Source organism: Palaemon carinicauda, chromosome 39 (genome assembly GCF_036898095.1).
Source record: "Palaemon carinicauda isolate YSFRI2023 chromosome 39, ASM3689809v2, whole genome shotgun sequence".
In the NCBI taxonomy this organism is placed as follows: domain Eukaryota; kingdom Metazoa; phylum Arthropoda; class Malacostraca; order Decapoda; family Palaemonidae; genus Palaemon; species Palaemon carinicauda.
The window spans coordinates 52,720,584-52,744,972 of NC_090763.1; the positions used below are offsets into that span (position 1 = coordinate 52,720,584).

Consider the following 24,389-nt stretch of genomic DNA (forward strand, 5'->3'; position numbering starts at 1 on the left):
CTGCTGGACCTTTTCCGACTTAGACCACTTCTTAAAGGGTATATTTCGTGCCTTTGAGATTTTCAATTTTCTCGACTGGTGCCTGGGGGCCTTGAGCAAGAAGACTGCCCCTGCTGACAAGGACTCAGCCATGCTTATAATGTCCTGTATGGATAAAGCAATTCGGGATGGGTCCGGCGAACTTGCATCAATGTTTGTTTCAGGAGTACTCAAGAAAAGGGAACAACTTTGCACTTTTCTTTCTACTGGCATCACCTCTTGTCAAAGGTCTCAGTTACTTTTTGCTCCGCTTTCTAAGTTCCTGTTCCCCGAAGAGCTTATCAAGGATTTGTCTGCGGCCCTTATTCAGAAGGACACTCATGACCTTGTGGCCTCTTCAGCTCGTAAGGCTAAGGTTGCTCCTTCAGTTCCCAGAACTTACCGCACCCCAGTGGCCGATACTCCTGCTACAAGATTTATTCCGCCCTTTCGTGGCAGAGCCCCCAGCCGAGGAAGTACCCGTCCAGACTCTTCCAGGGGCAGGTCTAAGAAAGGTCCCAAGACTTCAAAAGGCAAACACTGACTCTCCTCCTCTCCAGACAGCAGTAGGAGCCAGACTCAAGACCTTCTGGCAAGCTTGGGAAAGAAGAGGTGCAGACGCCCAGTCTGTCAAGTGGCTAAGGGAGGGTTACAGGATACCATTCTGCCGCAATCCCCCTCTGACCACTTCTCCCATCAACCTCTCTCCCAACTACAAGGAAAAGGACAAGAGGCTAGCGTTACACCAGGAGGTGTCGCTCCTGTTACAGAAGAAGGCAGTGGTGATAGTCCGGGACCATCAATCCCCGGGCTTCTACAACCGTCTCTTTCTGGTGGCCAAGAAGACAGGAGGTTGGAGACCGGTGCTGGACGTCAGCGCGCTCAATGCTTATGTCACCAAGCAGACGTTCACTATGGAGACGACGAAGTCGGTCCTAGCAGCGGTCAGGCAGGAGGACTGGATGGTCTCGTTGGATCTGAAAGACGCTTACTTTCACGTTCCTATTCATCCAGACTCCCAACCTTTCCTGAGATTCGTTTTTGGAAAGGTTGTGTACCAATTCCAAGCCCTGTGTTTTGGCCTAAGCACAGCTCCTATGGTGTTTACGCATCTGATGAGGAATATTGCAAAATTCCTCCACTTATCGGACATCAGAGCCTCCCTTTATTTAGACGACTGGCTGTTAAGAGCCCCCACAAGTCGTCGCTGTCTGGAGAGTCTCAACTGGACTTTGGACTTGATCAAGGAACTGGGTCTATTGGTCAACTTAGAAAAGTCCCAGCTCATTCCCTCCCAATCCATCGTTTACCTGGGAATGGAGATTCGGAGTCAGGCTTTTCGGGCTTTTCCATCGGCCCCAAGGATAAGCCAAGCCCTAGAATGCATCCTGAGCATGCTGAAGAGGAACAGTTGCTCGGTGAGACAGTGGATGAGTCTAACAGGGACCCTGTCATCGTTAGCCCTGTTCGTCGAGTTAGGGAGACTCCACCTCCGCCCTCTCCAATTCCATCTAGCAGCTCACTGGGACAAGGATTTGACGCTCGAAGCAGTCTCTATTCCTGTCACCAAAGAGATGAAGACTACTCTCTTGTGGTGGAAGACCAACATCCTTCTCAAGGAGGGTCTATCGTTAGCGATTCAGACCCCCAATCTTCATCTCTTTTCGGACGCATCAGACTCGGGCTGGGGCGCGACCTTGAACGGACAGGAATGCTCGGGAACATGGAACAAGGAACAGGAAACGCTCCACATCAACTGCAAGGAGCTGCTGGCCTTAATGAACTTCAAGTCCCTCCTGTTAGGCAAGGTGGTGGAGGTGAACTCCGACAACACCACAGCCTTGGCTTACATCTCCAAGCAGGGAGGGACCCATTCGAGGAAGCTGTACGAGATAGCAAGGGACCTCCTCATTTGGTCAAGAAGTCTAAATCTCACTCTGGTAACGAGGTTCATTCAGGGCAACATGAACGTCTCAGCAGATCGCCTCAGCAGAAAAGATCAAGTCATCCCCACGGAATGGACCCTTCACAAGAGCGTGTGCAACAGACTTTGGACCTTGTGGGGTCAGCCTACGATAGATCTGTTCGCCACCTCCATGACCAAGAGGCTTCCTTTGTACTGTTCCCCAGTTCCAGACCCAGCAGCAGTTCACGTGGATGCTTTTCTGCTGAATTGGTCCCATCTCGACCTATATGCATTCCCGCCGTTCAAGATCATCAACAGAGTCATTCAGAAGTTCGTCTCGCACGAAGGGACACGGCTGACGCTGGTTGCTCCCCTTTGGCCTGCAAGAGAATGGTTCACAGAGGTACTACAATGGCTGGTCGACGTTCCCAGGACTCTCCCTCTAAGAGTGGACCTTCTACGTCAACCTCACGTAAACAAGGTACACCCAAACCTCCACGCTCTTCGTCTGACTGCCTTCAGACTGTCGAAAGATTCGCTAGAGCTAGAGGCTTTTCGAAGGAGGCAGCCAGAGCGATTGCCAGAGCAAGGAGGGTATCCACTCGTAGAGTCTACCAATCCAAGTGGGAAGTCTTCCGAAGCTGGTGCAGAGCCAATGCAGTTTCCTCTACCAATACCTCTGTAACCCAAGTAGCTGACTTCCTATTACATCTAAGGAATGTGAGATCCCTTTCGGCTCCTACGATTAAAGGGTACAGAAGTATGTTGGCTTCAGTTCTCCGCCACAGAGGTTTGGACCTTTCCTCCAACAAGGACCTTCAAGACATCCTTAAATCTTTCGAGACTTCTAAAGAACGTCATTTATCCACTCCAGGCTGGAATCTAGACGTAGTCTTAAGGTTCCTTATGTCTCCTAGGTTCGAACCTCTCCAGTCAGCTTCCTTCAAAGACCTTACTCTCAAGACTCTTTTCCTCGTCTGCCTTGCAACAGCTAAAAGAGTTAGTGAGGTTCACGCCTTCAGCAAGAACATTGGGTTCACATCCGAATCAGCAACATGTTCTTTACAGCTCGGATTTTTAGCTAAGAATGAACTTCCTTCACGTCCTTGGCCTAGATCGTTCGAAATTCCTAGCCTTTCCAACATGGTGGGTAACGAGCTAGAAAGAGTTCTTTGCCCTGTCAGAGCTCTGAAATACTATCTTAATAGGTCAAAACCTATACGAGGACAGTCAGAAGCCTTATGGTGTGCAATCAAGAAACCTTCGATGCCTATGTCCAAAAACGCAGTTTCGTATTATATAAGGCTTCTGATTAGAGAAGCCCATTCTCACATGAAGGATGAAGACCTTGCTTTGCTGAAGGTAAGGACCCACGAAGTGAGAGCTGTAGCCACTTCGATGGCCTTTAAACAGAACCGTTCTCTGCAGAGCATTATGGATGCAACTTATTGGAGGAGCAAGTCAGTGTTTGCATCATTTTATCTTAAAGATGTCCAGTCTCTTTACGAGAACTGCTACACCCTGGGACCATTCGTAGCAGCGAGTGCAGTAGTAGGTGAGGGCTCAGCCACTACATTCCCTTAATCCCATAACCTTTTTTAACCTTTCTCTTGAATGCCTTTTTGTTGTTTTTTGGGTTGTTACGGTAGGCTAAGAAGCCTTCCGCATCCTTTTTGATTTGGCGGGTGGTCAATTCGTTCTTGAGAAGCGCCTGGGTTAGAGGTTGTGTAGAGGTCCTTTAGTATGGGTTGCAGCCCTGTATACTTCAGCACCTTAGAGTTGTTCAGCCTCCTAAGAGGAACGCTGCGCTCAGTAAGGAAGACGAACTTATTAAAGGCAGAGTAATGGTTCAAGTCGACTTCCTTACCAGGTACTTATAATTTCATTGTTATTTTGAATAACTGATAATATGAAATACGGGATACTTAGCTATCTTATAGTCATGTACACTGGTTTTCACCCACCTCCCTGGGTGTGAATCAGCTACATGATTATCGGGTAAGTTTAATATTGAAAAATGTTATTTTCATTAGTAAAATAAATTTTTGAATATACTTACCCGATAATCATGATTTAATTGACCCACCCTTCCTCCCCATAGAGAACCAGTGGACCGAGGAAAAATTGAGGTGGTGTCAACAAGAAGTACTGCAGTACCTGGCCACAGGTGGCGCTGGTGAGTACACCCCCTTCTAGTATAGTGATCGCTGGCGTATCCCTTCCGTAGAATTCTGTCGGGCAACGGAGTTGACAGCTACATGATTATCGGGTAAGTATATTCAAAAATTTATTTTACCAATGAAAATAACATTTTCACTAGAAATTCAGTATCATACTGTATAGGGATTGTTTCTTTCATTTTGACTACAAGCAATTCGTATGCTTTCCCTTTTCATGTGCCTTGTCGCAATAGCTCAGGCTCTGAATATTCCTCAAATACTCATTATTTTTATAGAACGGAGTTAAGTCTGACCTAAAAGACTTTTTAATCCAAATGTCAGCCATCTGTAATGTCTGTTAAAAGTTTCTGAGGTTGAATTTGCTTATTGAATGAATTACATCTCTGAAGGTCTGGCCAAAGTAAACTCCATTCATGGGCAAACTAACAGTCCTGGTCGAAGAGGGTCCGGACGTAATGTGAATGACCTATTTAGGCCGCACCAAACAGCCTAATCATACAGCTTAGATGATGAAGCCAGAAGCAGCGAGGAACACTACCATTGACACTCGGACATGGTTTAACCCCGCCCACTCTGTCCAAACTTTAGAGGCCCGGTTCATAGTGAATGGGCACCTTTACCCTCTTACGACAAGGACGCACCTGATCGTAGTACTGTATTTAAAATTGTGATCAATTGCCGTCAGTAGCCTTTGCTCACGCGTCACCCAGGACTAGGTTCAGATCTGTTCCTTCTCTAATATAGAAGAATCACCAAAACAGGTGGGTGAAGCAGAACCCACAGAGGTGGAGTGTGTTGCTCCCCTAGAAGTCCCAACCATAGACTTGGGAGAAGCCTCACATTTCATAAAAATTATGAGCCTTATTAGGCATATTGACAATCTTAGAGAACCTCCTCATGCTCGAATAACGTAGAGATGCTACGTAATTGATGATTTCTTTCCAGAACCCTAAAGCACGTATCAAAAGTTTGATGTACTATCAAATTAAAATAGAGTTACCTTGAAGTTACTTAAACAAATTTCAGATTAAGAAAATTCACCAAGATCAAGTAGATCATCCAGATTACCCTCTTCAACTCTCTCGTCAGTAAAAAGTTTTATGTGCATACAGAAGCACATCTTAGTCCTTTACCTATTGACCCAGATGTAGGTAATCTGACACCAGGCACTTCTAGTGACAAACTAAGTAATTTGTCTGCAATTATTTCTGCTTAAGAATTGCAGAACTTTGAAGTCCTGTCCATGTCAGCATTTCAAGTCTGCTTCTAGTTAGGTCATTGATCAGGAGCAGTATCTTACTTTGCTGTTTCAGAAAATCTATCAGATCCTGACATTTGTAAACAATATGATGAACTCTTACATTCAGGAACAAAAGCCTTGAAATATGTTCTTCTCCAAACAGCATTTATTAAGAGCAATTGTGTTCTCAAAAGAAGAGACGATGTTGTCTCAAAGTTTCGTCCCATGATACATAGATATGTGTTTGCCCTTCAAATCTCTATTGTGATTGACCACCCAACTTTTTTCCCACATGCAGAGGTAGTTGCTGCAGTGGAAAAGTGCGAGAAATCTAGCCAGGCCCCTCTTTTCCAAAGAGCTGCTGCAGCATGGTTCTCAGCTCCTCACCCAGCAATGCCTCACCCATCACCACTTAAATAGGCACCTCAACATCGTTTACTTCCAGAACCAGACCATGTTCACCATCATAAAAGACAACCAGGACCCTTAGCTTTGTTTTGGTGTAGAGGCCATCCCTAAGCCTGAAAGAACCGAGGATGTCGAGGCGGCAAGTTCCCTGACTTAGCACCAGTAGGGGAATGGCTGCAACGTCATTAGACAAGGTGACTGTTCTTCGGGGCAGACCCCTGGATGGTAGAAGTCCTTTGTTCATAATAGTGCATCTGCTTCATGAGCTGTGTCCCACCTCTAACACAGAATCCAACAATTCCATCATTATATTTGGTGGGATCCCAGGAAGATCTTTTATTAGAGAAGGAAGTGGCCCATTTGGTGGAGAAGAATGACATCAAAGAAGTCTCAGACAGGTCCAAAGGTTTCTTCAACAGCTTCTTCATGGTAGAGAAACTGACATGAATATGGAGACCTGTCATAGACCTTACCCGCTTGAACCAATTTGTCCATGAAACTAAGTTCAAAATGGAAACTCCTAGCCCAGTAATTCAGGCAATCGGAAAGAACATCTTCCTGTTAACCATAGATCTTCAAAAGGTATACTTCCAGATCAAGGAGGTGCAGTACCTATGAGAAAGGTTTTATCAGTTCAAGGTGCTGTGCTTCAGCCTGTCAACAGCCCGACAGGTGTTTACTCATCTGTTCTATATTTTCCTCATGTGCACATGCCATGGGAATCAGACTCCTGCGTTACCTGGACGTTTGGCTGTTACTGGTAGAATCAAGGTCTTAGCATTTCCTCGAAAGAGAGCTCCTTCTCAAGTGTTGCTGCAATTTGGGGATACGGTTAAATTACAAGTCCAGCTACTGAGACAGACCAAATCACCCTTCCTTGAGAAAGACTTCCTCCAAGCCCATCTTTGGCTGAAACTTCTTAGACACCTCACCTCTCTAAGGGGCCTTATGAGAAGTTTGATGTATCCGAGCAAACCAAAAAATCATAAAAGGTCTTCAGAGAACTTTGGCTCCATTTAATGATTTTGTTAGGTATACAACAGATGTTCAGCTCCGAAACAACCTTTAAAGCCCGGGCGGGCCATGAACCTGCTGGTATAATCAAACTACTGGTATATGAGGTTGCCAGAACCTTAACCCCCTTAGCATCTTAATATGCTTGGGTTTCAAATTCCTGGGATAGGCTTAGTGTTCCAACTAGTTGAAACAGGGACTTCCTCCTGCCTAAGGATAAGTCTCCTGTGTGAAGGACGATGATTTGAATTTTGTGTAGGAACAAAATAAAAGTAATTTGTATCTTTCCTAAATATAGAAATCTGAGTCCTTTACTCATACTTTCCCACCAACACCAAATCCCTAAAGAAAGTTCCAGCTGCTATCTAGGAGAGTTGTCAGTGAGCCAGTAGGGTCAGTCACCTCCTGCCTACCAAAAGGTAACTAAAAATTACGACTATGCGGGCAAGTCCAAAACAGAAGGATGACCTAGAGGGCGCTCGTGTTGGGTGACGGTGGCGTGGTCCAAGTGTGGTTTCTGGGGCCTTTGTTATGGCCCTTCCCTTTGATGAAGGAATTATCTAAATGGAAGACAGCCTGTGAATAGTGGTTTTCACACGCCCCTGATGTATACACGACACCCACGAGGTGCTCGCGCGAGGGTAGTAACCTCTGCATTCCATGCTTTTATCTTTCTCTGGTATATTTGGAAGATTTATATCAGAAAAGTGTAAAGAAGGACTTTTCACCGGGCGTCACAGGTCTCTCCCCAGAAATAGGTTTTTTCTCCGTCAAAATCCCTTTCTTCTATGTAAAGGATTGTTTGGAAAAATACAGATTATTTTAATCATTTTTCTAAGTAGGGGTGTGCCTTACTATTGAACGATGATACTAAATCATAAAATGGTTATGAAAACAAAGACTATATATGTGCAGTTTGATAATCCCATATAACTTTCATCATGATTTTCATGTTGTTATGTGTGGGGCTATTGTTTGTTTTATTTTTTGAGGTTGGCTAGTAGATAACCAGTTTTATACTTACTAACCCATTTTATGATTTATCATTATTAAATACTATTTAAGACTTTCATTGCACAATTCTGTACAGTATTTTGATTGCATTTTTACCAATATTTTACAGGAGCAGGAGAAAATTATGAGAATACACTATCAGCATTCAGGCAGTAAGTATATATTTTTTCCATTTAAACTAGGTACAGAATATATATATATATATATATATATATATATATATATATATATATATATATATATATATAAGTAAAATTTTAAAATAAAATCGCATGAAATTACATATAAAAATCAGGCTATATATCAATTTAGTGAGATCAGTGACTGCATATACGGACATAAGTCGTGGTATGACAATGCAACAATATCCAACAGATTTAGTAGAATTGAGAACAAATCCCTCTTAGTAATATTGGGAGTTAAATGGCAGGGCAGGATTGGAAATGCAACTATAAGAGATTTTGCTTGAGTGCCATATCTAGATGAGATTATAGTGAGGGATAGATGGGGATGGTTTGGGCATGCTCTTCGTATTCCCCAAGAGATATTAGTTCAAGCTTTCAACGGGGTTCCACAAGGCACTAGAAGAGTTGGAAGACCCAGGCCTACATGGCTGAGGACTATGAAGAGTGAAGTAGGAGATGATTAATGGGCAAGTACAGTATTGATTTAAAAGCTCAAGATAGGGACATATATATTAAGATTATTATTAAAATTTAATATGATAATTGTAATTAACCCTTTTACCCCCAAAGGACGTACTGGTACGTTTCACAAAACCCATCCCTTTACCCCCATGGACGTACCGATACGTCCTTGCAAAAAATGCTATAAAAATTTTTTTTTTCATATTTTTGATAATTTTTTGAAAAAATTCAGGCATTTTCCAAGAGAATGAGACCAACCTGACCTCTCTATGACAAAAATTAAGGCTGTTAGAGCAATTTAAAAAAAATATATACTGCAAAATGTGCTGGGAAAAAAATAACCCCCTGGGGGTTAAGGGTTGGAAATTTCCAAAGAGCCCAGGGGTAAAAGGGATAATAGTTTATCAATTTTAATGATAGAAATTTAAAATTTTCAATATTAAACTTACCCGATAATCATGTAGCTGTCAACTCCGTTGCCCGACAGAATTCTATGGAGGGATACGCCAGCTATCACAATACTAGAAGGGGGTGTATTTACCAGCGCCACCTGTGGCCAGGTACTCAAGTACTTCTTGTTGACACCTCCTCAATTATTCCTCTGTCGTGCTTCCGGCAAGACGTTCTGGGATACGCTTATGTTCTTGGAGTATTTTCACGACTTTGGTGAAGTATTTCTCTTTGATTTCGGCTGTCGCTTTACTGGAAAACTTCTATATTAGCTTAGTTAGCTTTTGGAATTAATTTGATTATTTTTGGTGACGAGAGAGTATGAACTCTCGTTCACCTTTCAATGGCCGACCCTTCCCTTAGACGGAAGTGTTGGTGTCTAAGAGAGTATAGACTCTCTTTCTTAATTTTGCTTAACAAAGTTATAGATTTATTTTATATCTCTCCGCCTCTTATAGGCCTCTTCGATTAACTTCCTTTTATTTTAAACTCATTAAAATTAATTTTTATATTTGTTTATATTCGACCTTCCTAATAGTAGGCGGTCTTTTACCGAAGTTAATAAACTTTGAGCCCGTCATTTCGATCTAGTGTTTAGTCTCTTTCCAACCACTGATTTATCTTTCATTAGATTTTTCTGTTACATTGTAATTCTGTTTTTGCAATTACTAACTTTGAGAAAGGATAGAATTGCGTATTTCAGGTACAAACCACTTAAGTTTCGAGTTCAGTGAAATAAGTGCAAACAGAAATCAAAGTGATAAGTGATTAGTGCGTGAGGGTACTTTTGTGCGCGCCAGTCGTCCTCCCAGTCCGGGACCTCTTGCAAGCTCCCAAGCCCAGGGGAGAAGCAATGTCGAAGGGCATAAGGGTTCAGCAGGCCTTGATCGGCGCACAGAAGTATTCTCGGTGGTTGTGGGCGTGTCTTACCGAGACCGTCACTCCCACCCGCAGACGATTGAGCCCTTATTTTGCTCGTCTGCAGAAGAGATTAGGGGAGAAAATAAAGGCAGAGTAACGCTGGTCTCAGGTCTCAAGACTTCTTAAACGTTAAGTCCAGACCTATGCCAGACGTACGAAGTTAAAGTTCACAACCCGAATGCAGTCGTTGGGTTAGCTCTGACTCTCCCAGTCATCAGTTGATTACACTCCGACTAAGAGGAGTAAGGTTCTGCCACAACAGATCTCTGCTGTTAAGGCTTTACCTCAGCAGAACTTAGTGTCTGCCGACCCCAAGTTAACTCTACTGCAGTCCATACAGTCACAACTTTCGGTCTTGATGCGTGAGTGTCGGGCTGAGAGTGTTGCACCGCCTGCACTCCCTCCACCTGTTCTCGCTGCACCTGTGCTCGCCCAGCCTGCACCTGCTCCGCCTGTGCTCGCCCAGCCTGCACCTGCTCCGCCTGGTCGCAGCACCATCTGCCAGGCGTACGATGTTGTGAACTCTACTACAGTCCATGCAAGCACAGCTTTCGGACTTGATGAGTGAGTGTCGGGCTGAGGGTGTTGCTCCACCGCCTCCGCCTACACTCCCTCCTCCTACACTCGCTCCGCCTGATCACAGTACCATCTGCCAGGCGTATGATGTTGTGGACTCTACTACAGTCCATGCAAGCACAGCTTTCGGACTTGATGCGTGAGTGTCGTGCTGAGAGTGTTGCACCTCCTGCACCTGTGGTGCACCAACCTCCTGCACCCGTTCAGCCTGTGCTGCACCCGCCTGCACCGGTGGTGCACCAACCTCCTGCACCCGTTCAGCCTGTGCTGCACCCGCCTGCACCGGTGGTGCACCAACCTCCTGCACCCGTTCAGCCTATGCTGCACCCGCCTGCACCGGTGGTGCACCAACCTCCTGCACCCGTTCAGCCTGTGCTGCACCCGCCTGCACTCGCTGCACCCAGTCGCAGCTCCATCTGCCAGGCGTACGATGTTGAACCACTTTCGGAGTTTGCTGTTCACAGTGTTGTTCAGCCTCAGCCTTCTTTAAGGCAACCCTTGCTTTGGGATCAGGAGAGTTACACTCTTCCTCCTCCTCCCCTTGCTGCTCCTCCAGTGGTGCAACTCTCGGTTGGGGTACAACAACCTCTCCCCTCCGTGAGTCTGTCTGCTCAACCAGCGCTGCACCGAGTTCAACCCTCATCTAGGCAAGCTCATCTACACCATGCACTTGCGCCTCAGGAGCCTCAGCTTGCTAGAACTTTACCTTGTTCTGCGCAGCCTCAACCTTCTCATGCTCCACTCATCTCTCAGGAACAGGAACGGACTACTCCGCCTCCGTCCTCCGCTTAGCTGGTACAATCCTTGGGTGCAACTCTTGCTAGGAGTCAACCTCCTTCACCCTTGCACCTGCCTTCTGCTCCGTCTGTTGTTCAGCCTATGCAGTCTGAACCTCAGGTTTTCCCTCAAGTTGAGGAAACCTCTGTTGTTGTTCCAGCTCGTTCTGACTCTGCTGTTCAGCATACCATGGTTTAAACCCCATGCAAGCATGCATTAAGCACTCTAGCACTGGTCATGGAATTTCTGAGAAATGTTAAACGCCATGCACACGCTCTGCTTTCCTTTCAGCAGGCTCTGCTTACAGCAGGCTCTACTTCCTTCATGCTCAGCATTCAGCATGCTCTGCATTCAGCATGCTCTGCATACAACATGCTCTGCATACAGCATGCTCTGCATTCAGCATGCTCTGCATACAGCATACTCTGCATACATCATGCTCTGCATACCTTACCGCATGCTTCTCAACACATCTTGGGTTGTTGCCAACTCACTAGACTGTCAAGCAGTTTCATAACGTTGCCTTCTAGTCTGCTGCTTTGCACCAGTGAACCCTCACTCAGAGAACTTAGCTTTTCTAGGATAAGGTCCCTGTAGATGAGAAAGTTCTTTTCTCCCTCCTTCTGATATTCCCTTGAGGACTCTGTCATTTGGAGGGAGCCTTTAGCTGCATAACCTCTTATGGACTTTTATTTAAGCATAACATGCTTACAGGGAAGGTAATGGTTACACTTCAGCCGCTAATCCCGTCTGTTACCACACCTGCTCCCATAGACCTTGAGCTGTGTTGCATGACATGCAGTCCAAGCTTAGTCCTTGTTAGAGGATTTTTTGTTTACGGAGTCAATGTGTCACGGGGAAGACGTTCAACAACCAACAGAAGGGACTTGTTGTGACGCAGTGGGCAACCTCAGCAACCCGTTAAGGAGTTGTCTGTACGACCCAGACAGTCTAGACAGATTCGGGTTGTCACTGTACTTCCTCGCTTGCCCATGATTGACAGTTTACAGACTGTGCAGCAGTATCATGATCTTGTGTCCGGCTCCGTCAGACGACTGGCTTTTAAGAGCTCCCTCAAGTCGTCGCTGTCTGGAGATTTTCAAATGGACTATGGATCTGACCAAGGAACTGGGCCTCCTGGTCAATTTTGAGGAGTCTCAGCTCGTTCCATCCCAGACCATTGTCTCCTTGGGTATGGATCTTCAGAGTCGAGCTTTTCGGACTTGTCCGTCGGCCCCAAGGATCTTCCAAGCCCTAGAATGCATCCAGAGCATGCTGAGAAGGAACCGATGCTTAGTCAGGCAGTGGATGAGTCTAACAGGGACACTTTCATCGCTGGCCCTGTTCATCGAGTTAGGGAGTCTCCACTCCGCCCCCTTCAGTATCATCTAGCTGCTCACTGGATAAAGGACATGACGCTAGAGACGGGCTCAGTTCCTGTTTCCGAAGAGATGAGGTCTACTCTAACGTGGTGGAAGAACAGCATTCTTCTCAAGGAAGGTCTACCATTGGCTGTTCAGTCCTCCGACCACCGTCTCTTCTCGGACGCATCGGACACGGGCTGGGGTGCGACACTGGACGGACAGGAATGCTCGGGAACATGGAATCAGGAGCAAAGGACACTTCACATCTATTGCAAGGAGTTGTTGGCAGTTCATTTGGCCTTGATAAACTTCAAGTCCCTCCAGCTTAACAAGGTGGTGGAGGTGAACTCCTACTACACCACAGCCTTGGCTTACATCTCCAAGCAGGGAGGGACTCATTCGAGGAAGTTGTTCGAGATCGCAAGGGACCTCCTCTTTTGGTCAAAAGATCGAAAGCTCACGCAGGTAACGAGGCTCATTCAGGGCGATATGAATGTCATGGCAGATCGCCTCAGCCGGAAGGGTCAGGTCTTCCCCACAGAGTGGACCCTTCACAAGAATGTTTGCAGCAGACTTTGGGCCCTGTGGGATCAGCCAACCATAGATCTATTCGCTACCTCGATGACCAAGAGGCTCCTCTTGTATTGTTCTCCGATTCCAGACCCAGCAGCAGTTCGCGTGGATGCCTTTCTGCTGGATTGGTCCCATCTCAACCTGTATGCATTCCCGCCGTTCAAGATTGTCAACAGGGTACTTCAGAAGTTCGCCTCTCACAAAGGGACACGGCTGACGTTGGTTGCTCCCCTCTGGCCCGCGAGAGAATGTTTCACTGAGGTACTGCAATGGCTGGTCGACGTTCCCAGGACTCTTCCTCCTAGAGTGGACCTTCTGCGTCAACCTCGCGTAAAGAAGGTACTCCCAACCTCCACGCTCTTCGTCTGACTGCCTTCAGACTATCGAAAGACTCTCAAGAGCTAGAGGCTTTTCGAAGGAGGCAGCCAGAGCGATTGCCAGAGCAAGGACGACATCCACTCTCAGAGTCTATCAGTCTTTATGGGAAGTCTTCCGAAGCTGGTGCAAGGCCAATGCAGTTTTCCTCAACCAGTACCAATGTAACCCAGATTGCTGACTTCCTGTTACATCTAAGGAACGTAAGCTCCCTATCAGCTCCTACGATCAAGGGTTACAGAAGTTTGTTGGCAGCGGTTTTCCGCCACAGAGGCTTGGATCTTTCCTCCAACAAAGATCTACAGGACCTCCTTAGGTCTTTTGAGACCTCAAAGGAACGTCGGTTGTCCACTCCAGGCTGGAATCTAGACGTGGTCCTAAGGTTCCTAATGTCATCAGGATTTGAACCGCTCCAATCAGCCTCTTTTAAGGACCTCACATTTAAAAAACTCTTTTCCTCGTGTGCTTAGCAACAGGTAAAAGAGTAAGTGAGATCCACGCCTTCAGCAGGAACATAGGTTTCACATCTGAAACGGCTACATGTTCCTTACAGCTCGGTTTTTTGGCTAAAAACGAGCTTCCTTCCCGTCCTTGGCCTAAGTCGTTCGAGATCCCAAGCCTGTCCAACATGGTGGGGAACGAACTGGAGAGAGTACTTTGCCCAGTTAGAGCTCTTAAGTACTATCTAAAGGTCAAAACCATTACGAGGACAATCAGAAGCCTTATGGTGTGCTATCAAGAAGCCTTCTCTACCAATGTCTAAGAACTCAGTTTCTTACTACATCAGGCTTCTGATTAGAGAAGCAAATTCTCATCTGAAGGAAGAAGACCTTGCTTTGCTGAAGGTAAGGACACATGAAGTGAGAGCTGTGGCTACTTCAGTGGCCTTCAAACAGAACCGTTCTCTGCAGAGTGTTATGGATGCAACCTATTGGAGAAACAAGTCAGTGTTCGCATCATTCTATCTCAAAGATGTCCAGTCTCTTTACGAGTACTGCTACACCCTGGGTCTATTCGTAGCAACGAATGCAGTAGTAGGCGAGGGCTCAGCCACTACATTCCCATAATCCCATAACTTTTTAACCTTTCTCTTGAATACTTTTTATGGGTTGTACGGTCGGCTAAGAAGCCTTCCACATCCTTGTTGATTTGGCGGGTGGTCAATTCTTTCTTGAGAAGCGCCAAGGTTAAAGGTTGTGATGAGGTCCTTTAGTATGGGTTGCAGCCCTGTATACTTTAGCACCTTTGAGTTGATTCAGCCTCCCAAGAGGAACGCTGCGCTCAGTAAGGAAGACGATCTTATTAAAGGCAGAGTAACGGTTCAAGTCGACTTCCTTACCAGGTACTTATTATTTCATTGTTATTGTGGATAACTGATTATATGAAATATGGGATACTTAGCTATCCTTTAATCTTGTACACTGGTTTTCACCCACCCCCCTGGGTGTGAATCAGCTACATGATTATCGGGTAAGTTTAATATTGAAAAATGTTATTTTTATTAATAAAATAAATTTTTGAATATACTTACCCGATAATCATGATTTAATCGACCCTCCCTTCCTCCCCATAGAGAACCAGTGGACCGAGGAATAATTGAGGAGGTGTCAACAAGAAGTACTTGAGTACCTGGCCACAGGTGGCGCTGGTAAATACACCCCCTTCTAGTATTGTGATAGCTGGCGTATCCCTCCATAGAATTCTGTCGGGCAACGGAGTTGACAGCTACATGATTATCGGGTAAGTATATTCAAAAATTTATTTTATTAATAAAAATAACATATTATTATTATTGAAATTCTTAATCAAAATTATTATAATTTTTATTATAATATTGAAAGTTTTAACAATGATAATTTTGATAATTGTAGAATTATTATAGAAAATTATTTAATATTATTATTGTTATTATTATCATCATTGTTATTATTTTTATTAATTTGGTGGAAGTTACTTGAAGTAGATCAGTTTAAGTACTTGGGGTCCCTTGTTGCTGCAATAAGAGTGGAAGCAGATATATGTCAGAGTGAATGAAAGATGTAATGTGTAAAGAGAGAACTGTATGAGAAAGTGATTGTACCAACTTCTATGTATGGATCGGAGTTGTGGGTAATTAAACTGACAGAGAGACAGAAATTCAATGTGTTCGAGATGGAGTGTCTGAGGAGTATATCTGGTGTTTCTTGATTAAATAGAGTTAGGAGCAAAGTTGTGAGGGTGAGAAGGGGTTGTAAGAAATTATTTAGCAGATAGAGTTGGTTTTTTTGTAGTTAAAAAAATGGGGAAAAAATCCACATTGTAGAATGTTATGCTGTGAATTTATCTTTACAAAATTTATTATGTCATGTTGGAAAGATATGGAATTGATTTGATATTGCTTTATTTTATTAACCCTTTTACCCCCAAAGGACGTACTGGTACATTTCACAAAAGCCATCCCTTTACCCCCATGGACGTACCGGTACGTCCTTGCAAAAAAAGGCTATAAACATTTTTTTTTTGCATATTTTTTATATTTTTTGAGAAAATTCAGGCATTTTCCAAGAGAATGAGACCAACCTGACCTCTCTATGACAAAAATTAAGGCTGTTAGAGCAATTTAAAAAAATATACTTCAAAATGTGCTGGGAAAAAAATAACCCCTTGGGGGTTAAGGGTTGGAAATTTCCAAATAGCCTGGGGGTAAAAGGGTTAAGATTTAATCATCAGAAACATTTTCTTATATTTAATTTTCTCTGTTTTCCATAAATGTTTCCTTATCATCCTCCCTTTATTATTTCAGTGCAGTCGATCTCGGAACAGACATGCTGGAGCTGGACTGTCAGCTTACCTTAGATGGTCATGTAGTCGTTTGCCACGACTCCGTGTTAGACATCAGAACCGAGCTTACGGGATCTATATCAGAGTACAATTATGTTGATTTACCACCCATCAAAGAGGAAATCCCAATTGATTTTATGCCTGGCATCAAATTTAGCAGTAAATCCGAGGATCGGAAATTTCCCCTACTGGAAGAGGCTTTCCAGAATTTCCCCAATACACCTATTAATATTGACATAAAGATTGACAGCAATGAACTGATTAAAAAGGTGAGCATTTTTTATTTTAGTAAGTATCAAACCTTTTGAAGAAAAAATATTTGTATAGGTTATGCTAATATATGTTGCAGAGGGCTATAAATTTGATTTGATAATTTGCCTTTAAATAAAAAAAAATCGATAAATCTGAGTTTCCCAAAGAGAATTAATGTGAACATAAGGTGTGTATAGAAATAACAAAAACAAATTTTATTAAAATTCTATTTTTTTGTACCAGAAAAAGTAATTACAATAGATTTGTTACATGGCCTTCATTTTTTATTTGTATATTTCAAAGGTTAGTGAGCTGGTTAAGAAGTACCACCGTGAACACATTACTGTGTGGGGTAACGTAAGAGATGCTATTACCCTGAAATGCTATAAAGAGGTAAGTTGTATTTATAATACTGTACTCCAATCTGAGTTGATGTGGTGTCTGAATTTGATGATACAGTAATTAACCCTTTTACCCCCAAAGGACGTACTGGTACGTTTCACAAAAACCATCCCTTTACCCCCATGGACGTACCGGTACGTCCTTGCAAAAAAATGCTATAGATTTTTTTTTTTTCATATTTTTGATAATTTTCTGAGAAAATTCGGGCATTTTCCAAGAGAATGAAACCAACCTGACCTCTCTATGACAAAAATTAAGGCTGTTAGAGCAATTTAAAAAAAAATATAAAGCAAAATGTGCTGGGAATAAAATAACCCCCTGGGGGTTAAGGGTCGGAAATTTCCAAATAGCCTGGGGGTAAAAGGGTTAAACTTATATAACTATTACATTTATTTTGAGCTCGTTACAATATTTAGGCACATTCTAGTGTGTTGTTCCTGATTAGTGTACTGTATTGATTAACATGAGGAAGTACAGTGTAGTCTTCATCTAAAATCTCTTGCTTTGGTTTTTGTGTTTCAATTTATTATAAATTTTGCTACCTGTAAATTTCTTTTATATTCATAAATTTCCAAGCGTGTATAGATATATACATAGTTCGTATGAATTTCTATTTTCTTGTCTGTATTATTTTTTGATAAATATAACTATTTTTAACATTCATTCATCAGTTTATTTGTCGATGACACTGAATGTCCACCTTGGTCCTATTGGTAGACCATGTGGTCTAAATTTTATACATTTACTTGTCCTCAAGATATGGGATTTATCATGTGGATTGTGTGATTAACCCTTTTACCCCCAGGCTGTTTGGAAATTTCCAACCCTTAACCCCCAGGGGGTTATTTTTTTTTCAAGCACATTTTGCAGTATATTTTTTTAAATTGCTCTAACAGCCTTAATTTTTGTCATAGAGAGGTCAGGTTGGTCTCATTCTCTTGGAAAATGCCTGAAGTTTCTCAAAAAATTATCAAAAATATGCAAAAAAAAAAATAAATAGCAGTTTTTTGCAAGGACGTACTGGTACGTCCATGGGGGTAAAGGGGTGAGTTTTGTGAAACGTACCAGTACGTCCTTTGGGGGTAAAAGGGTTAAAAAAAAAGTTTTTTTCTTTTCCTAAGTATCAACAAAGTTAGAATTTATGTTATTTGTTTCTACTCAAATACAAATCTTTGTCCTCTAATAGGAGTATGCTTTCAGCAAAGCTGAACACAGATGTTAACAGGTGTTAAAACTTATAACAAGATGGTGGTAGATAAAGCTGTGTGGCTGGTAAAATCCCCCACCCAACAGGCCACCGAGCAGCCACCAGACAGTACATATACTGCACTACTGAACGGTGTCCTTATCTTGTTGTTTTAAAGGTTAAAGGTGTCTGGTTTCAGTTCCAGTTCCATCAGAATAGATGCTCACCAGAACGTCAGCCGGGCAAGCCCAACCCCCCACTGTGGTGCCCTACCACAGCAGTAGCCTCCCCAGTAAACAGCTTAAACTCACGGCCCTGGGCGGGGATCGATCTCTCTTATTTAGATAAATGTATTGGCAGATTATAGTGTGTGAGGGATTTTTAGGAAGGTTCTGCAGTTACATCCCAAAAACTGTAGCTGTGAGAAAGTTATCTGTGCAAACCTGCCAATATCAGCATTCTTGTTCCTGTTAGCCTGTTAGGCAGCATTTCCGTTTGTTTATTCCCTCGCAAGTATGGCCTTGTGGCAACAATGACCATGTAATCTTGAGGAAGTTGGTATTCCTTAGACATCGATGTGTTCCATCAGAGGAAGGAGGTTTTTACTGCCTCCGAGCGTGAAAGGAATGGGTGCTACCCTTCTAACTTTCATGGTCTTCGCGATCTCATCTGCCTCATTGTTAGAAAGTCTTCACTGCTACTTCCAGAAAAATACCGAGTAGAAGACATCATCAAAGAAGTCCAGAAAGTTTGATGGAAAGGAGTTACATATGCAAGATTCTCAGCATTTCTCTCCCTAAGGGAGCGACAGAGTGGTACCAGCAACCTCCCGTCCTGAGTGCCAAAAGTTGTCCAGTTGCGTGCAAAACATTAGAGAGGTGTCTGGATACTTGGTATGCATGTTTCTCCATCTTTCACCTTTGCTCGGTCTTATACCGGGAGGAGTAAGTACTGAGAGTTATCCCATAACGGGAAGAAACACTGTCACTTAAAATTATCGTATTAGCTGAACAAACATTACCAGTTGGCATGGAAGGGTGCCAAACTTCTTTCCCCCTTCTTGGACTCTCTCTCTCTCTCTCTCTCTCTCTCTCTCTCTCCCCCCCAAGGGCTCCAACAGGGGAAAATAGCCCAGTGAGGAAAGGTAGTAAGAAAATACTACCTGGGGGTCTCCATTCCAGCCATCAAGGGGGTCCGAGCAGCCCTGGGGCAGGTCTTTCAGCTCAGAGGCATCGACCTGGGGGCCTCTCGCCAGATTACCATGCTCATTAGAAGTTTCGAGCAGTCTTATTCCCTCCGCGCCACTCGGGTCCCGCAGTGGAACGTAGCCAAGGTTCTCAAAGTTTTGACAAGGCCTCCCTTCGAGCCCCTCAAGGATATTCTAGATAAAGACCTCACCCTCAAGACGGTGTTCTTGATGGCAGTGGCCTCAGCCAAGCACGTGAGTGAGTTCCACGGCTTGTCATTCGAGGTCTCGCACTCGAAAGGGTGGAAGGACCTATCCTTTAAGTTTCTGCCTGAGTTTGTGGCCAAAACGCAGACCCGAGGTTCGAGGGGTTCTCTGTCCCGGCCATCCCTCGCTCGGACAACCCGGAAGACTTGCTCCTGTGCCCAGTGAGAACTGTCAGGAAATACCTCAGCAGGACAGCCAGACTCCGGCCGGCCATCAAAAGTCTGTTTGTCTCCTCAGGCATGGTAAAGAAGGCCGTGTCGAAGAACACAATCTCCTTCTGGCTTCGGCAAGTCATCAAGAGAGTTTACGCCAGTGAGGGGTCTGCAGTCCCTGGTATCCCGCGACCCCATAATATTATAGGTCTTAGCACTTCTTTGGCCTTTGACAGCAACATGGCAGTGGGCCAAATCATGCGAGCAGGCACATGGTCCATGCAGTCCACCTTTACGGCCCACTACCTGAAAGACTGCATGAGGAAGTCCCTGGACTCCTTCTCCATTGGACCAGTGATTTCCGCCCTTCAACAAGTTTAGAGCTACGGCCCTGGGTAGCGCGAGAGAAGTAATTGCGAGCGACACAGGTTCCCCCCTTACTTCCCTTTCCCTTCCCTTCCCTCTTCCCATGTGAGAGATGGATGTTTTGGAAGCCCATGCTCGGATTATTTATAAAGGTGAGGTTATACAAACAGGTAGACTTTTGCGTGCTTCCCCTGACTCTCCTACCCTGGTCTTTATGTCGTCTGGACCTAGCTGCCTATCTAGGTCCCGTGCCCTTGGATGGTAGTGGTGGGTCTTACGGCCTGTAAGTCCACCCCCGCCTCCTAAAGTGTAAGTCTCCTAAGAAAGTAGTTCGAGGTAAGTACTCCGTGTTGGAACAAATCACAAATTTTAAGTAATTTGTATTTTTCCTAACAGTACTTACCTCGAACTACTTTCGGGTTATTGCCCACCCATCCTGCCCCGGGTGCCTTACAAGTGTTCGAGGTAGAGACCCATATGCTTACTAACGACAACGACCCAGTAGTGCACCCACGCGCTGACCCCGGGTCGCCTCAGGGCACGTATCCCTCCGACAAGGGAAAACGGAGATATGGGGGGGGACTGCGCAAAATTCGGATAGGGAGGAGATCCCAGATACTCCTAAGAAAGTAGTTCGAGGTAAGTACTGTTAAGAAAAATACAAATTACTTAAAATTTGTGATTTATAGCAATATTTTATTATGAAAATGCCTTATTTTTAGTCTACAATGCTTTGTTTTAGTTATTTATGTGGCACTGTAGTTACTTTAATTTAGAGCTGAGGGTATAAATTTTTATTCCGTACTTTTAAAGTATTGTCATTGTTAAGGTATGTAGAATTAAGATGCTTTTCTTTTTGTTTAGTGCAAGATTTTTTCTTTTTACATTGAAATCATGAATATTTATTTTAAATAGATGGGAAGATATATATACTTTTAAACTTTTTATGTCTCTTTTGAATACTGATTACAAATGGAGTTGAATTATTTTGTTTATATTTTGAAAAGTTGTATCTTTTTATTACAGAACCCCAACATGTGCCTCTTGTTTAGTGCCCGGCGAGTTTGCTTGATGCTGCTTCAGTTGTACACTGGGATATTACCCTTTGTGCCACTCAAGGAGACACACTTGGAAATTTTTATGCCAGTTGTCATGATGAAGTAAGTTTTGCTCTAATGCTTATAGTTCTTTATAATTCATTATTTGGATTAGTGCGTATAGGCAAAGGGTAAATGAATTGTAACCAGAGAGAGGTATCCAATGTATTCCTGTCTGGCTAGTCAAAGGACCCCATAACACTCTAGTGGTAGTATCTCAACAGGTGGCTGGTGCCCTGGTCAACCTACTACCTATTATGAGCGGAAAAATTAACATGGTACTACATGACAAAATCTAATTTTTGGAAATCTTGTCGTTTCTTCAGTTATACATCTGAACACTTCAAATTCTGTTTTATTTTTTACTTCATTTATCAAATATGATAGACTTTAGTGTCACATTAATTTTTAGGAATTTTCATGTCAGCTCTTGTTATTTATTCTAGTGCTGCAACTTGTCAATAATTTCCTCCCAAGCTAAAATGAGAAGGGTTCCATCATAGCTCATTATTTGTGTCAGCTTCATAGGATTTACAAAATGTGTTTTTAATTTCCAACACACAAGAATACCTGTAGTTTGCAGAATAATTTTTAGCACCTCCAGTCACTGAAAATTACAAACTTTTGTAGAGATTTATTTTCAATGAATTAAACTGTAACAGCAGAAGAAATTGTTAACAATTCTTCTCTGAAAACAATGGGCTTACTAAGTAATGAAAATTGAGTTTCCCTTATAAGAGATGAACAGTAGTAGCAAATGCTAAAGCAAGGGAAATTTTGACCTATGCTTTATATGTATGGTGGGAACCTTTTTGTAGACAAGTTTCCAATTCATATTGTAAATGTACATACATACATACATATACCAAGGCACTTCCCCTAATTTTGGGGGGTAGCCGACATCAACAAATGAAACAAAACAAAAAAGGGGACCTCTACTCTCTACGTTCCTGCAGCCTAACAAGGGACTCAACCGAGTTCAGCTGGTACTGCTAGGGTGCCACAGCCCACCCTCCCACATTATCCACCACAGATGAAGCTTCATAATGCTGAATCCCCTACTGCTGCTTCCTCCGCGGTCATCTAAGGCATCGGAGGAAGCAGCAAATGTAATCTTTGTATTTTCTTCTGAGTAATATTAATGGAGATAAAATTGATTTTAGTTATTTGTCCAGGGATGAAATAGTTTTAATGTTAGAGGAATTTTAAAATATGGATTTGAAGTGTCAATAATGACTTAGTGTTAACCACAGAAAATGAAAGGGTTTGTATGAAAGAGTGTATAGTAAAGGAGAAGAGAGGACTGAAAATCATGGTAAGCGAAGCAAAGCTGATGTCGACTGGAAGGTTATATATATTCACAATCTTATAAGAATGAGACAACCTTAACTGAAAAGACTTCAAACCATTGAGTTATATAAGACTAAATACTGTACAACATAGCAAGCTCAGGGAAGAGTCAAGTTGAGACTACTTTTGATATGTAAGTGAATTTTCAAGCCTTTGTGCAATAATGAGTGTTTGTCTTCTCTGTTGAGACTATTCTGTATTTTGTATTGCTGACCCCGTAGAAAACGGGAAGAGGATAAACTATACAAAAAGCTGGTCGGTTAGGTAGAGTTACCAGTAACTCCTAAGAAGGTAGTTCTAGGTAAGTATGTTAGGAAAAATACAAATTACTTAAAAATTTGTGATTTTTCTTTATACTTGAATTTATTTTTGGAAAAAAAATACTAATGTATGGAAAGCCAGGGCGTGCCTTCAAATTTCAAACCCTGGAATTTCAAGGGCTTACTAAAGTTAGTTCTAGTCCTCTTTTAATTCTGTGAAAATTTTCATTTGAATTATGTGTGCTTCTGATTTCTGCAAAGTACAGTATTATGCAAGAATACTAATTTTTTTCTCTTGAACCCTGTATTTGAGGTCCATTGTTGAGAAATGTATAACTTGTATGAATTGAAAAGGTTCCATTTCTTCCTCAGAGCATTTTGAATGGATTGATTGTTGAATAAACTTATAACATATCACTTCCAGTAATTACTGTATTTAATTGTGCGATATGAAGCTTCATCCGTGGTGGATAACGGAAAAGGGTGGGCTGTGGCACCCTAGCAGTACCAGCTGAACTCGGTTGAGTCCCTTGTTAAGCTGGGAGGAACGTAGAGAGTAGAGGTCCCCTTTTTTTTTTTTGTTTCTTTGTTGATGTCGGCTACCCCCCAAAATTGGGGGAAGTGCCATGGTATATGTATGTATGTATATAGATTAAGTTCTTGTTTTGATTTTCTTGAAAAGATGTAAGTTTGAACAATGAATAATTTGATTTGTCTCTTTTCTCCACAGGATTTATAACTACCACTTTGGATATAAATGGTGGCACTCTGTTGTTGCCCATGCTGCAAATGCATTGCTTATCAGACGATGTTTATTTGAACATCTGGCAAAACGTGGAGTCCAGGTAAGGATTTGATTTGGTATTTTTTTGAAGATATGAAATGAATGTCCTGTTATTCTATCTTTTGCACAAAGTAATAACATTGAAGGTATTGTCAGGAAAGTTTTGATAATACCCTTGCTTAGGATAAGTAAAACCCCTCATGTAGCAATCATTAACCCTTTTACCCCCAAAGGACGTACTGGTACGTCCTTGCAAAAAAATGCTATACAAATTTTTTTTTCATATTTTTGATAATTTTTTGAAAAAATTTAAGCATTTTCCAAGAGAATGAGACAAACCTGACCTCTCTATGACAAAAATTAAGGCTGTTAGAGCAATTAACAAAAAAATATACTGCAAAATGTGCTGGGAAAAAAATAACCCCCTGGGGGTTAAGGGTTGGAAATTTCCAAATAGCCTGGGGGTAAAAGGGTTAATAAAAAGAAATGAAGGAAATTTATAAAAAGGTATAGCGAGAAAGCACTGTGTCTAGAGAAGTTACCCAGAACCTATAGTACCCAACTGCTTAGTGCGAGAGGTCTTTGATTTAATCTGAATAGATTAATCAAGATTACAAGACTTTCTCAATATACTAATTTTTGTGCAGTTGAGGAAGACGGGAGCTGTTTCTCAGACGTAAATAGGCAATCAAGGATCACAACTATAATTTAAATAATGTTACAGTAGTTAAATTTACATTGTGCAACAATCTATTACTATTACTATTACTTGCTAAGCTACAACCCTAGTTGGAAAAGCAGGAT

At 42.8% G+C, this 24,389-nt stretch overlaps 1 protein-coding gene across 1 annotated transcript in view; it reads left to right on the plus strand.

The window, feature by feature from the left end:
* Nucleotides 1-24,389, plus strand: part of LOC137631184 (lysophospholipase D GDPD1-like) — a 40,826-nt gene that overhangs the window by 5,315 nt on the left and 11,122 nt on the right. The window contains exons 2-6 of the mRNA XM_068362914.1: nt 7,890-7,932; nt 16,246-16,552; nt 16,839-16,928; nt 21,121-21,254; nt 23,532-23,646. Of these exons, the coding sequence (XP_068219015.1) occupies nt 7,890-7,932; nt 16,246-16,552; nt 16,839-16,928; nt 21,121-21,254; nt 23,532-23,646 (689 nt within the window). The remainder of the gene's footprint in view (nt 1-7,889; nt 7,933-16,245; nt 16,553-16,838; nt 16,929-21,120; nt 21,255-23,531; nt 23,647-24,389) is intronic.